Source organism: Esox lucius, chromosome 21 (genome assembly GCF_011004845.1).
Source record: "Esox lucius isolate fEsoLuc1 chromosome 21, fEsoLuc1.pri, whole genome shotgun sequence".
In the NCBI taxonomy this organism is placed as follows: domain Eukaryota; kingdom Metazoa; phylum Chordata; class Actinopteri; order Esociformes; family Esocidae; genus Esox; species Esox lucius.
Window position 1 is genome coordinate 24,570,571 of NC_047589.1, and position 15,581 is coordinate 24,586,151.

At 39.0% G+C, this 15,581-nt stretch overlaps 2 protein-coding genes across 6 annotated transcripts in view; both read left to right on the forward strand.

The window, feature by feature from the left end:
- Positions 1–38: 38 nt before the first annotated feature.
- hus1 (HUS1 checkpoint clamp component) lies at positions 39–5,567 on the forward strand. Of its 3 annotated transcripts, XM_020041725.3 has the most exons (9): positions 41–214; positions 503–678; positions 787–914; positions 1,246–1,422; positions 1,757–1,864; positions 2,043–2,117; positions 3,700–3,799; positions 4,020–4,148; positions 4,768–5,567. In XM_020041725.3, exons 3-9 carry the CDS (start codon positions 894–896, stop codon positions 4,848–4,850), a joined length of 693 nt encoding a protein of 230 aa, XP_019897284.1. In that variant the 5' UTR covers positions 41–214; positions 503–678; positions 787–893; the 3' UTR covers positions 4,851–5,567. The 3 variants fall into 3 exon arrangements, with proteins under 3 accessions (XP_010884137.1, XP_010884138.1, XP_019897284.1); XM_010885835.4 differs by lacking the exon at positions 503–678 and having other exon boundaries at positions 39–214; XM_010885836.4 differs by lacking the exon at positions 503–678 and having other exon boundaries at positions 39–214; positions 868–914.
- A 5,628-nt stretch (positions 5,568–11,195) lies between these two features.
- The window catches only part of LOC105019564 (LIM zinc-binding domain-containing Nebulette), a 72,389-nt gene continuing 68,003 nt past the window's right edge, over positions 11,196–15,581 (forward strand). For 2 of the 3 annotated variants that reach the window (XM_013139657.3, XM_034289268.1), the window contains exons 1-2: positions 11,196–11,535; positions 15,372–15,466. In XM_013139657.3, coding sequence (XP_012995111.2) covers positions 11,467–11,535; positions 15,372–15,466 — 164 coding nt within the window. In that variant the 5' untranslated portion in view covers positions 11,196–11,466. The remainder of the gene's footprint in view (positions 11,536–15,371; positions 15,467–15,581) is intronic. The other variant, XM_010885840.4, reaches the window with a different exon arrangement.

The window sequence follows — 15,581 nt, forward strand, 5'->3', positions numbered from 1 at the left end:
TACCAAGATTTATTTAAGTGGAACAGAAATCGCAAGATACCTACTTCTCAGGGGAAGTATTAGGAGGACGGTTCGACCCGCGCGGCGGGCCAAAATGAACGTAACAGTAATACTTTTCTCTCAAGTTTCTGTGTCATTCTTCTATTGAAAATAAAATTCGCAATGAAGTTCCGAGCAAAGATTATTGATGTTGGTTGCCTTAATCATTTCACGCGTGAGTAGCAAGCTAACTCTGGAATGTTGCTCTTATGTTTGTTCTAGTTAACCTAAGTTACCATTGGCTAGCTAGCGTATAAACTTACTGTATAAACGTTTTCGATAAATAGCTACCCCAGCAGTGCGTCATCTTTTTCTGCAAGTACCTACGTTAGATAGTAACTTTAGCTGTAGGTGTACAATGTCATGTAACTGGGGTACTTGCTAGCGAACACTTAAGCAACGTGTCTCATTTTAGGGGCATTCTAGATTCACTTCACCAGCTGAACTACAGTTACTGTTATAGCTTGGTGTTTGTGTTACGGGTGCTGCCAGTGGTCTTGAGGAACCATAGACGTTGCCTGTTTACAATCCAACGAAGAAATAACCGGCTGAAATAACCGACTGGTCATCGACTTAGGCTCAAAAAGACCAGACATGGATGGTGAATACAGGTCATTTGAACCCTGGACCAACCAAAAGGTAAAATGGGCAACTTCTATGCTTGACCTTAAGAACCACAGACAGCACTCTTCATGAACGGTCGAGCATGAAACCCCATCAGCATTGCCTTTCATTTCTCGCCATCAGGTGTGGTGAATACCATCTCTAAACTAACGAAGACATGTATCCTGCGTTTAACCCCAGGCAACCTATATTTTGTACTATCAGGTAAAATAGCCAGCGGTGGAGTCAGCATGTGGTGTGAATTATCTCAGGTACATGCCCATGCAATAACATTTATATATTTTTACCAATAATTTGTGCTTTATTAGCTCACAAAATGATGTAGGCAATTCACTCAGCTGTTACATAAATGTCTATGTATTATAAAATAGTCAGGCACTGTCATCTCCTAAAAATAATTTGCTGTGTAAATGGAGAACAGAAACTCGGTTGTTAGTGGAAGCCAGGCTCATCTATTGTAAATAACCTAACCACTGAAGTCAGTCCTGCATTGCTATTGGTTGCTTTTTGTTGGCAGAGTAAGTGGTCTGAGCTTTATATTCATCAAAAAAGCCTCTCTCTATTTGCACTCAATTTGTTCAGGCCAACTTCTTTGACGAGTATCAGCTAGAAGGTGTGGCCCCTGAAGCTAATGAGATTTGCCTAGAGGTGACCCCTGAAAACTTGTCCAGGGCTTTGAGAACTGCTCAGAATGCCAAGTGTGTGAAGATCAAGCTGACCAAGAAGCACTGTCCTTGTCTGACCTTTGCTGCAGAACTGGTAAGAGCGACACCAACCAGATCCAATGTGTCTTCCTCCAGAGGAATCTCTCAACACTTACTGAGCCGTGTTGATCTCATGTGTAACAATGTCGCATATTTGACATGTTGTCAATCAGTCAGTCAAATATAGACAGAAGTCAGTGTAACCCTTTCCCCCCCAGCCATGCCTTTTGTGTCAAAGAATAACATTCCAAGTAAGAAACAAATCTCAAGTAGAAACAGCCTTTATCGAGGCAACTCCTCCTTTAGCTGGATGGAACAGCCAAATGGTTAAGCTTGATTTCCGGTGACTTCTTCATATCTTTTTACTGCCACTTTCTTCACTGGTTTAGCCAACACTTTCCAGCGTCAGTCGAGTTGTCACCCATGACATCCCAGTGGACGTAATACCCAGAAGGCTTTGGCATGACTTCAAAGAGCCCAGCGTGCCAGACTTTGATGTGAGTACTGGTGCCTCTCTAGCCTGGGGTCCCGGTCTCTTTCTGCCTTAGCCAATTCTAAAGCAGAACTAGACTGGCATCCAGGCGTCTGAAGTTATGCCAGATTAGCACATCAGGTATGCTGTTGTTTATTCTGTTATAATGAGGCCTTAAGCTTATGTATCTGAATGCTTTGCAGGTGAGCATATATTTGCCCCCCCTGAAGACAATGAAAAATGTTGTGGATCGAATGAAGAACCTCTCTAACTTTTTGGTATGTGGCTTCTTAACAGAAACTCAGATAATTCAACATTTGCCCCAAACGTGCTTAGACCCTTAATTGTTATAGTGTCTCCAGTGTCGTTTTGATATAAAATTTAAGTGTTTGAGGGGAAAACATTTAAAATACAAAACTCACAATAACCTGGTTGCATAAGTGTGCACACCATTAAACTAATACTTTGTTGAAGCACCTTTTGATTTTATTACAGCACTCAGTCTTTTTGGGTAGGAGTCTATTAACATGGCACATCTTAACGTGGCAATATTTGCCCACTCTTCTTTGCAAAAGTGCTCCAAATCCGTCAGATTGCGAGGATATCTCCTATGCACAGCCCTCTTCAGATCATCCCACAGATTTTCAATTGGATTCAGGTCTGGGCTCTGGCTGAGCCATTCCAAAATCTTAATCTTCTTCTGGTGAAGCCATGCTTTTGTGGATTTGGATGTGTGCTTTGGGTCGCTGTCATGCTGAAAGGTGAACTTCATCTTCAGCTTTCTAACAGATGCCTGAAGGTTTTGTGCCAAAATGGCCTGGTATTTGGAACTGTTCATATTTCCCCCCACCCTGACTAAGGCCCTGGTTCCAGCTGAAGAAAAACAGCCCCAAAGCATGATGCTGCCACCACCATGCTTCACTGTGGGTATGGTTTTCTTTGGGTGATGTGCAGTGTTGTTTTTGCACCAAACATACCTTTTGGAATTATGGCCAATAAGTTCAACCTTGGTTTCATCAGACCATAACACATTTTCCCACATGATTTTGGGAGACTTGGTGTTTGTTTTTACAAACTTCAGCCAGGCTTGTATTTTTTCTTTGTAAGAAAAGGCTTCCATCTGGCCACCCTACCCCATAGCCCATTCATATGAAGAATACGGGAGATTGTTGTCACGTGTAGCACACAGCCAGTACTTGCCAGAAATTCCTGCAGTTCCTTTAATGGAGGGACATCCAGTTCTTGGTAATGTCTCTGTTGTGCCATATTTTCTCCACTTGATTATGACTGTCTTCACTGTGTTCTATGGTATATCTAATGCTTTGGAAAAAAAATTGTACCCTTCTCCTGACTGATATCTTTCAACAATGAGATCCCTCTGATGCTTTAAAAGCTCTCTGCGGACCATGGATTTTGCTCTGAGATGCAACTAAGAAAATGTCATGAAAAACCTACTAGAACAGCTTATTTGTTTTAATCACTTTAAATGATGGCAGGTATGTAATTACTTCTATTTAACATGAATTTGAATGTGATTGGTTAATTCTGAACACAGCCACATCCTCAGTTATAAGAGGGTATGCACACTTATGCAACCAGATTATTGTAAGGTTTTTATTTTTCCCCCTTGAAGGTTTCAGTTTGTTTTTCAATTGAATTGTTCACTTTATAGGTCACACAAAAGTGGAAAACGTTCTGACATGATTTCGTTGTCTCATTCTTTTACATCACAATAACCTGGCATTTTAACAGGGGTGTGTAGACTTTTTATATCCACTGTAAATACTCACATATAGTAACATAACACAGCTGTGTAAATTGGGTAATCGGATTTAAGTACAAAGCCAACTCTTGTGCTAGGTGATCGAGGCCAACCTGAACGGAGAGATGAACTTGAAGATTGAAACCGATTTAGTGTCTGTAACCACCCACTTCAAGGACCTTGGAAACCCTCCCTGGGGTAAGTGCATAATCTTCATATGGGTTGTGTTCCATAACGCATAACAAAAAAAGAGCATTTACAAAAAAAAATTGTTACCAATCAGACCAGCTCTGAAAAAATGTGAAGAGTAAAAAAAAAAATTCAAACATGTAATACAATATCCAAAATGGTCTACCTTTTGTAAACACAGCTAATCTGGGAGCAATATCTGTGCTTTTATTCACTCTCTTGGCCTCAGGTGATGATGGTTCCCAGGGCCGTAGTCACAGCAGAGACCCCGAACTCATGGCTCAAACCCGGGTAGATATCCGTAAGCTGCAGCAGTTCCTCATGGGCCAGCAGGTCAACCCCAGCAAGGCCATGTGCAGTGAGTCAGCTTCCATTTACCATGTTGGAAAAGTAATTAACTTTCACTAAATGTAATTGTTACCAAACCTGGTCCCAGAGGACCACTGTGTTCTGCAGACTTTAATCCAGCCCAGCCATAAAATAACCGCACAAAGCCTGGATCCCATGTGGTTCTCTAGGACTGTGGTTGGTGAAGACTAGATTATTGAGTCCCTGGGTTGACATGCTTAGGTGTGGGTCTGCGGTTGTGAAGCCAGTTGAGTGTACTGTCTCAAAGTCTATTAACTATTGTTAACTACCTCTCTGGCATTGTGTTGTGTGAAAAAACTGCACATTTTGACCATGCACAAGGTGTACCTGCGTAATGGTTGTTCTGTTTAATCAGCTTCTTAATTAGCCACACCTGTCAGGTGATTGGATTATCTTGGAGAAAAAAATAATAATAATAAAAACCCATCCATGCACATAGTGTGTCAAATAAGCTTTCTATATGCATGAACAATTACACAGATCTTTTATTTCACCTCATGAAATGTGGGAAAAACGTGTGATATTATATGGTTAGACTGGCCTGAGAAATAATCACTGTATTCTCGATGATTGCAGATCACTGATCAAAATGTCATTATACCCACCAGATATTGTTCACAAAAGGATCATTCATTTGATTCTGCTTCATGAAGATGTGTCCCTGCAGTACTTCATCCCAGCGGTGGCGTAACAGGAAAATATTGTCAATCACAGATATCGGCCAAGATGGTGGAGCTTGTTTTCTTCAGGATCAAATGATGGCCATTGTGTTGGCCGGTCTTAACTTCACACTCAAACTCACATTTTACTGTAACACGTCATTCAGCTAATCAAGGTTCTTATGAGCAGTATAATTTGTCTGCTAGTTGGAATTTATTTCTTACTTGCAATCTGCCTTGATATTTTGTTCTTTAGTACACAGATGCTACAATCTTCAAAAAGTGCAGACGTGAAGTTTTGAAGATGGAGAACTTTCAGTACAGTGGAAAAAAAATGCAGAATGCTTTTCAGGAATGTTGAATTCAGACTTTGGGGATTGTATAATCAGACCAATGAACAAAATACTAAAATGTTTTTGTGTAAGCTGCCTTTATGGGTTGGAAAGTAATCTTGCTCCCAAGGATGGGGGATGGGATGTTTGGTGGAGAAATAGATTAAAAGGTTTTGAAGAACTCAAAAATCATCACTGCACTTGCTAAATAATCACTTAGTTTTTTATTTTCTCAGTGGAAGCCCATTGCTTTCACCCTCAAAGGTTTAATAGTTTTGCTCTCAGACCCGGAACAACTTCTATTGTATATTGTAGCTTAGTCAGACACGCAAAACAAGGTCTTAAATTATTTGTCTGTGTATGTTGTTACTGTTTTGCCATTTATTTTGTCCAAATAAATATTAATGTTGATTAATAGTTCATTTGTGTTATCTTTTTCTGTCATAGTAAATGTTGCTTAAGGTATAGTTTTGTGGTTGTCATAGACGGACAAGTTTGCGAGTATTAAAAAGTAATTTTCAATGTAATTGATTACATTGCAAATTACATTGCGTTTTTGGCATCAGTAAATTAGATTATGGATATGGTCTGTTTTAAGTGCCCACAGGTGGTGATGATGCAAGAAAATACATGCAAGACCTGCATAAAGAGATTACATATTGAGCAGAGATACGATTGGACGGTAAACATAACGTGAAAATTGTTTTTAAATGCTTTTACTTATATTCAGGTATAAATGATCGCGGAGCAAAAGGCTGGTCAAAGTCTACAGTGGGAGGGGGCAGAGAAGAAACAAGGATTTCTGTAACTGACTGAAGCAATCAAGTGTAATTCCCACCGCTTTCGGACCAACCGGTAGAATCGCTTTGCAATAAAGTATTTACACCGTTCTACCATCTCAGGGTTTTGGGTTCTGGTAGCTGCACATCTATTTTTTCACAGATTTTGTAAAATGTAATACAGTCAATAAATATTCCTAAGCTTTGGGAATATGTATGCATAAAACCGCAGGCAACCGAGGAGTTTGCAATCACAATCATAGCACCGTGGTGCATGCTGGGAATTATTTAGAATATGCATGAGCACCAATAAAATGCAAGAACTTTCATTGGACAAGAAGATAATAATGAAATCCAAGTGTTTCGTTGTTAGTGGAGATGGTTAATGACATGATGCCTACGTTTTTGGGTCTATTAATACTTTGTTGAAATAAGCAGGCGAAGATTTTATAATTTTTTTACTGGTAAATTGACATTTTAAAACACCCGTTCACAACTTCGAGGGAGAAAAGACTAGTCAAATTGTGTAGTGAGCGGGTTGGGGTCACAAACAAGGACTCTACATAACTGACTCTGGATATATCAATCGTATGGACCCACTACAATCGGACCAGTCAAAGAGCGCTATTACCGATGTAATTATTTGTATAGACATACATGCGCATTATTTTTACTCATGGTTGGTGACAATCCTTATGTACCGGGCATATTTGTACCTTCATTATATTATGTATAATGCTCGCTAAAATCGATAAAAGACGTCAGAGAAATATTTTTATTATCGCCTGTATTCTTTCTAGAAGTTCCCATTGCATTATGGGATATCGCAATTAGCCTAAACGTCCAAAACGTCTTGAATCTGCTACGGAAAAGCGCACAATAAACTAACCACCACAATAAATGTATTGCTTTTAAAGACAACATTTCGAAAAAATAATTATAAGAATATGCTTTGATTGTAGATCATTTTACAGATGGACATGGAGTATGCCATGAAAGTGTTATCATGCACAATCATTTTACCACGAATAGCCACTCGGGAGCGCACCAAGTCAATGTTATTTCAGACAACTCTGATTTCAACCGTTTCACCCAGTCTGAGCTGATGTTCGATAATGATTCAAACTACTAATTAAAGACTTAGATAAGGCTTAAAGTAAATTGAAACAATTTTTGCTTGGCTTTAACATTTAATAGGTTATAATAACAAATCTAAGTAGACAGTCTATTTGCCATCATGTTTCTGACCTTTTTGTTTGCCTTGGAAGCCCGTCAATTATTTGTCTATCTACACTAAACAGAATATAAACGCAACATTAACTATGAAAAATATTTTCTTACGTGCATGTATTATTTTTGCAAGTGAGAAATGCTCACTACAGGGATTTAGACAAATTTGTTAACAATATTTGAGAGAATTACACTTTTTATGCATTTTGTGCATAGGCCTGAGGAGATCTCTAGCTAGGATCTTTAATTTCAGCTAATGAAACATGGGACCAACACTGTATGTTGCGTTTATATTTTTCTTTATTATATGTTTCTACAACGAAGTCTACATGGTTTAATTGATTGTCTGCAGCTGTTATGTTCTAATATTTTAAAATTAAGCGGGTTGGAGAGACTGTATTTCTAAAAACCAACGCATATAATTTTGTTTTGCGGTGCTGAAGATGTCAGCCACAATTTCTAGGCGGTGTCGTCATATAATTAGATGTTAAAACTAACATTAACCAAACTGTTATTCCCATATCATCCCATGCCCAACCATCAAAGAGGTGAAAACATACACTGAACAAAATTATAAATGCAACACTTTGGTTTTTGGCTCCATTTATCATAAGCTGAACTCAAAGATCTAAGACTTTCTCTATGTACACAAAAGGCCTGTTTCTCTCAAATATTGTTCACAAATCTGTCAAAATCTGTGTTAGTGAGCACTTCTTCTTTGCCGAGATAATCCATCCACCTCACAGGTGTGGCATATCAAGATGCTGATTAGACAGCATGATTATTGCACAGGTGTGCCTTAGGCTGGCCACAAATACTAAGTGTTTTTCCACTTAGTAGCCACATGTTTTCCTCGTCACATTTTAGATATGAAAATATTTTTTTATTTCACCATGTAAATGATTTACTCAACTACGAAATGTTGCCTATCAAAACATTTTTGATTTGTGTTTAGATTGTAGACTGATGTTTAAACAATTAGTGAATTACACCCATTAGTATGAACAAATCCAAAACCGATTGATTCATTATGACCGCATAGCATCTAGAAGAGGTTACTCATGTAACCTTGGGGGTCAGGGTTTCTGTCTGCTTTTGATGAAAGTTAAAAAGAAAGAGAATAAAATTAAAAAGAAAAGAGACATTAATGCTAAAGAATATGAAAATTATATTATTTTATACTAATTCAATTGCTCAGGCATTTTTTCTTTAGCTGGTTTCATTTCTCTCAAAAAGATACGGGTCAGAATGATTATCATCCCTAAAGATTATTTTAATTCGATTTATTATCTGCACTAATATTTCACTTTTTAAAGTACAGTGATGTGACCTATCATGACTTCTTGTTTCACTCTGGTACGAAGGATGTAATATTCATGTATACATTTACATTTTTAGAGATGTAGATGACGCCCTTATACAGGGCAGCATAACAGTACTGAGTGGATATACACTCACCTAAAGGATTATTAGGAACACCATACTAATACTGTGTTTGACCCCCTTTCGCCTTCAGAACTGCCTTAATTCTACGTGGTATTGATTCAACAAGGTGCTGAAAGCATTCTTTAGAAATGTTGGCCCATATTGATAGGATAGCATCTTGCAGTTGATGGAGATTTGTGGGATGCACATCCAGGGCACGAAGCTCCCGTTCCACCACATCCCAAAGATGCTCTATTGGATTGAGATCTGGTGACTGTGGGGGCCATTTCAGTACAGTGAACTCATTGTCATGTTCAAGAAACCAATTTGAAATTATTCGAGCTTTGTGACATGGTGCATTATCCTGCTGGAAGTAGCCATCAGAGGATGGGTACATGGTGGTCATAAAGGGATGGACATGGTCCGAAACAATGCTCAGGTAGGCCGTGGCATTTAAAAAATGCCCAATTGGCACTAAGGGGCCTAAAGTGTGCCAAGAAAACATCCCCCACACCATTACACCACCAGCCTGCACAGTGGTAACAAGGCATGATGGATCCATGTTCTCATTCTGTTTACACCAAATTCTGACTCTACCATCTGAATGTCTCAACAGAAATCGAGACTCATCAGACCAGGCAACATTCTTCCAGTCTTCAACTGTCCAATTTTGGTGAGCTCGTGCAAATTGTAGCCTCTTTTTCCTATTTGTAGTGGAGATGAGTGGTACCCGGTGGGGTCTTTTGCTGTTGTAGCCCATCCGCCTCAAGGTTGTGCGGGTTGTGGCTTCACAAATGCTTTGCTGCATACCTCGGTTGTAACCAGTAACTGAGCAGATTGTGAAATACTCAGACCGGCCCGTCTGGCACCAACAACCATGCCACGCTCAAAATTGCTTAAATCACCTTTCTTTCCCATTCTGACATTCAGTTTGAAGTTCAGGAGATTGTCTTGATCAGGACCACACCCCTAAATGCATTGAAGCAACTGCCATGTGATTGGTTGATTAGATAATTGCATTCATGAGAAATTGAACAGGTGTTCCTAATAATCCTTTAGGTGAGTGTATTTCCAACCTGGTCCCTGGTGGGAATGGTGGTTGACCTTCATCAATTAGACAGTGGCTAAGTGCGTCCTATCCTGAAGCGCAGTAAGGGAGATGTTTTGAGAGGAAAGGAGAATCTAATGCTACAGTTGATACAGGACTTGCTTACATTTTGGATTGACCAAATATACAATTTGGTTGCTTTCATCAATGAAAACAGCATCCAGCAAAAGTACGTGTCTGAGTTTTTATATGGCATTGTCACTTGGATTGGAACATGTAAACAGAATTTAGACCTCTGGTCCTGCACAGCATGCACAGCAAAGATGTGGATACCTACAGTCTCATTTGGTGGAGGATCTTTCATGTTACGGGCGGTATTGCTTCCACTTGTCCTGGGGCCCTTGTGAATGTCAGCATCATTATTACCACTACCAGGTGACAGGAGTTTTAGCCCCAAATCTGGATTCCAAACCTCGAGAGCAAGCAGATCCTCTGGGATGATCGCGATCCCAAGCAAACATCAAAATCCTCAAAGAAATTGTTATGTGACCACTAAATCAACATTATGCAGTGGACATCTCAGTCTTCAGACTTTAAAACCATTGAAAACCTGTGGTCTGACTTGAAGAGGGCAGTCCATTAGCGCAGATCAAATTATCTCAGGTATCTGAAATGATTCTATATGGAGGAATGGTCTAAGATTCCTTCTAGTGTGTTCTCCAATACAATAAAAAATTATATGAAAAGACTTGGCCTTTATCCTTAGAAAGAGTGGGTGCAAAGTATTTAAAGGCTAATACTATTTTGACAGTAAAGTTTTTGCTGTAATACATATATAATTTGAGAAATGTGTAATTTATCATTCTAAATGTTGGAAAATTACACCATAGCTCATTAACTGGGTTGTTTATTTTATGCAGCCTCTATGCTCATTTTTATAGTGTGTCAGTCATTTTGGAGATGACTATATTATTGCAAATGATGCCAAATGAACTCAGAGATGGATATACTAATCTTCCCTTGTGGTTGTTGTGATTGGTATTTCTGGAGCTGTTCTTGTGTAGGCTATATGTGTTGTATGCTGTCTTTCATGACTTGCATTCATAGAACAAAAGCCCCAGGATGCGATCCTTTGATCTGGTTTCCACTGAATGTGTTACGTAACATCGCCAGTCTATTTCTCTTCACACAGATTACCATAGATGTTCTGCTCACGTTTAAATTATTAAATTTTTCTGAATGTGAATGAGGAGACCTTAAATGAAAACGCTGCAAAGAAAAAGTTTTTGAAATTGTACGTTGTGGAAATAACGTCATGCTTTTTTTTAAAAAAACAACATTCACAACGGGGCTATCTGCGTTTGACCTGACAAAACTTAGTTATTTTTCGTGGTCTTAGACAACAGTTGTACCCAATCCATCAGCTTCCGACGTCGTAAGTAAACGTCTGCGCTGTTAAATTGAATTTGCTTAGTTTGGTCTCTCGCTTCCCATCACTCTCTCCGTGTCCTCCCCCCCTCCCCTCTCTCTCTCTCTCCCTCCATCTCTCTAACAGCTTGGATCGTGGTACTATAGGTGCTGTGTCACACAAGCAGCCTCAGCTTACGTCGGTGCAATTTTAATGCGGCAGCCACTCAGGACAGGAAAGATAGTGAATGTGAGACTGCGAACGCACTTGCGAGATTCACGACTCGAGAAACGCGCTGCTTTCTTATTTTTTTTTACGGACTTGACCTCGGGATGTGAGACTGAGGTATTATCTGGTTTCGAACAACTCGTGCGCACTAATACATTGGATTTATTGTGGTGGGAAATAAAGAAAAATAATTAGAAAATGAATCCGCCATGCGCGCGCTGTGGGAAAATTGTCTATCCGACAGAGAAAGTAAACTGTCTTGATAAGGTGAGAACGATTTCAGTAAATGTTGCTGTGTTATCAGGATTTACTGCACTTAATTTCATTAGTGTGTGGTTGCGTATTTTAAAACTTTTATTTAAACTTCACACAAGCCTTATGTCAACAAACATGAATTGCAGTGCTAAACACAAAACCATAAAACATATATTTTTTTAAATGTACTGTATATCTGCAGAAAGTTTTTGACTGGTTTTCTTTAGCTTCCAACTGCAGCTTTGAACCTACAGTAAAAGTGAACTCCTGCCAACTGTGATATTTGGCAAACAATAATTGCAGATGAACAGCGATGTACTGCAGAAAAACTGCAGTATATTGCCAATGGAACTGTATTTACGCTGGAAAATACCCGAGGCAAATGTACATTTAGAAACGGATTGTTACTTTTCTAATTACGCAGATTTATAATTGCTATATGGCATCACATGGGTTTGGTGTATATTGCACTTATACCACAGTTAAGTACTGAATCCTTGGACTCTGCTGTGTACCTAAGAATAGCCCTCAGCCATGGTATATTGGCCGTATACCACATCCCCTTATTCCTTATTGCTTAAATGTACTGCACTTTTGTTGTCATGATTTACCAGTTAAAAAGCCTATCTTCCTATTTTAGCATACCCTTAGCATTTTAAGGACATGACAGGGGACGGAAGCCTACAAGTTTAGCTTTTATTCCCAAAAGTAAATGTTATAATTAAATAATGATATGCATATTTTTGTATGTGATCTGTTGTTATTACCAGTTCTCATTTTCTGCAAAAGAGGAAACATATGAAGCCTCATTTATGGTGGAATGTGAGATCACTTCTAGTGATATATTGATAAACAACCACTTATAACGTACAATACCATTCAAAAGTTTGGGGTCACTTAGAAATGTCCTTGTTTTCCATGAAAATATACATGAAATAAGTTTGAATAGGAAATACAACAAAATGAATAGGAAATATAATAATTGACAAGGTTAGAAATAATTATTTCTCATTGAATTAATTGTCCTTCAGATTTTGCTTTCATCAAATAAACCTCCATTTGGAGCAATTACAGCCTTGCAGACCTTTGGCATTCTAGTTGTGCATTTGTTGAGGTAATCTGAAGAGATTTCACCCCATGCTTCCTGAAGCACCTCCCACAAATTGGATTTGCTTGATGGGCACTTCATACATATCGTACAGTCAAGCTGGTCCCACAACAGCTCAAAAGGATTGACATCCGGTAACTGTGCTGGCCACTCCATTATTGACAGAATACCAGCTGACTGCTTCTTCCCTACAGTTGTGCTCAAAAGTTTGCATAACAAGTTTGACAAAACGTTGCAACAAATAAAAAAATGAACTGACCTCTGTTCAAAATTCTGCATACCCTTAGTTCTTAATACTGTGTATTGCCCCTTTTAGCATCAATGATGCAAAAAGGGGCAATACACAAGTTGGAGATCTCCCCAGAGTGACTCAGTGATATCAAGGTCAGGAGACTGTGATGGCCATTCCAGAACCTTCACCTTTTTCTGCTGTAATCACTGGAGGGTCAACTTGGTCTTGTGCTTAGGGTCATTGTCATGCTAGAAATCAAAGAACGTCCCATGAGCAGCTTTCGTACAGAAGAATGCAAATTGTCTGCCAGTAATTTCTGATGACATGCTGCATTCATCATGCCATCAATTTTAACAAGATTCCCCATGCCTTTAGAGCTCACACACCCCCAAAACATCAGTGAGCCACCACCATGCTTCACAGTGGGGATGGTATTCTGTTCACTATAGGCCTTTTTGACCCCTCCCCAAACATAGTGCTAATGGTTGTGACCACAACCAGATGTTCCAGATGCTGTGAGGTGTGTCAAGGTGTTGTCGGGCATATTGTAACCAGGCTTTTTTGTGGCATTGGCGCAGTAAAGGCTTCTTTCTGGCTACTCGACCATGCAGGTCATTTATCGTTGTATGGTGCTCCTTGAAACACACCGTCTTTTTACAGAGCAGCCTGTATTTACCTGTGGTTACCTGTGTGTTTTTCTTTGTATCCCGAACAATTCTTCTGGCAGTTCTGGCTGAAATCTTTCTTGGTCTACCTGACCTTGGCTTGGTATCAAGAGATCCCTGAATTTTCCACTTCTTCATAAGTGATTGAACAGGACTGACTGGCATTTGCAAGGCTTTTGGATTGTTTTATATCCTTTTTCATTTTTATAAAGTTCCATTACCTTGTTACGCAGGTCTTTTGACAGTTATTTATTGTAAACATTTGATCAGGACCATTTGGGTGATTTCTGTTTTCATTATGATTTAAAAAGGAGCCAAATAACTATGTGATGATAAATTACTTCATGTGATCACTATCCTTAAAAAAAAGTCATATTTTCAAAATCATTCCAAAATTTCTGCCAGGGTACGCAAACTTTTGAGGACAACTGTAAATAGTTTTGGAGCTGTGCTTTGGGTCATTGTCCTGTTTTAGGAAGAAATTGGCTCCATTCGAGTGCTGTCCACAGGGTATGGCAATGCCAAAAGAAGTGATGGCCTTCCTTCTTCAAGTTCCCTTTTATCCCACCACCAAAGCACCTGCAAACCATCATGTTGCCTTCATGTTTGACAGACGATGCCAAGCACTCCTCCAACACCTCAAACTTAGATTAGTCTGTCCGTAACACTTTTTTTCTCCAAGCTTCCTCTGTCCAGTGTCTGTGTTCTTTTGCCCATCTTAATCTTTTCATTGGCCAGTCTGATATATGTTTTTTTCTTTACAACTTTGCCTAAAAGGCCAGCATCCAGGAGTCACCTCTTCACTGTTTACATTGAGACTGGTGTTTTACAGGTAATATTTAATGAAGCTGCCAGTTGAGGACCTGTGAGGCTTCTGTTTCTCAAACTAGACACTCTAATTTATTTGTCCTCTTGCTCAGTTGTGCACCGGGGCCTCCCACTCCTCTTTCTATTCTGGTTAGAGACAGTTTACGCTGTTCTATGAAGAGAGTAGTACACAGCCTAAAGATCTTCAGTTTCTTGGCAGTTTCTCTCTTGGAATCACCTTAATTTCTCATAACAATAATTTACTGACGAGTTTCAAAAGAAAGTTCTTTGTTTCTGGCCATTTTGATAATTGAACCCACAATTGCTGATGCATCAGATACTGAACTAGTCTGAAGAAGGCCAGTTTTGCTTCTTTAATCGGCACAAACGTTTGCAGATGTGCTTACATAATTGCAAAAGGGTTTTGGAAATGATCAATGATAAACCTGTGTTAGCAAACACAATGGGCCATTGAAACACAGGACTGATGGTTGCTGATAATGTGCCTATGTAGATATTCTATTACACAATCGGCCGTTTCCTGCTACAGTAGCTATTTACAACATTATCAATGTCTACACTTTATTTCTGATCAATTTTATGTTATTTTAATGGGAAAAATTTGCTTTTCTTTGGAAAATTGTATACATTTATAAAAGACTCCAAACTTTTGAACTGTGGTGTATGCCTAGATCAGGCTTAGGTCATTACTAGCCTACTTATAGGCTGTGTAACGCAAGGTCTGTTGTATAGCTCTGAAACCTCACATCACACATTAGACCTTCTAATACTGTAGATGTCATCTTTAATATGGAAACCTATGTATCATAGATAATCATAGATAATTTTGTTTTTATTTGATTATTATAAGTTATTCTGAACAACAGCAGATATGCTACAACTATACTAAAAGCTAAACTGGTTGATTTTGTTCAGAATAAATTATTGTAATCAAATAAAAACCGTTCAAAATTATCAGATTTTCACACAACAAAGCCAAACAGACTGGAAATATGATTCATGTTTTCTTTTTCAGAACTGGCATAAAGGATGCTTCCACTGTGAGGTGTGCAAAATGACCCTCAACATGAAGAATTACAAAGGCTATGATAAAAAGCCCTTCTGCAATGCGTGAGTTGCTTTGTTAATTTGCTTTGGTTTCAAGGCTCTTAAGTCAGGGGTAATGAACGACTTAAGTCATTTTCATTGGTTTTCATGGCACTTAAGTCAGGGGCATGAACGACTT

Bases quoted from the DNA above. Each gene is read 5' to 3' on its own strand.
- hus1 (XM_010885835.4), top strand. From the start codon at position 163: ATGAAGTTCCGAGCAAAGATTATTGATGTTGGTTGCCTTAATCATTTC. The intron at 215-786 runs GTGAGTAGCAAG...TCTCGCCATCAG, and splicing joins TTGCCTTAATCATTTCACGC to GTGTGGTGAATACCATCTCT. The intron at 3,800-4,019 runs GTAAGTGCATAA...TCTTGGCCTCAG, and splicing joins CCTTGGAAACCCTCCCTGGG to GTGATGATGGTTCCCAGGGC.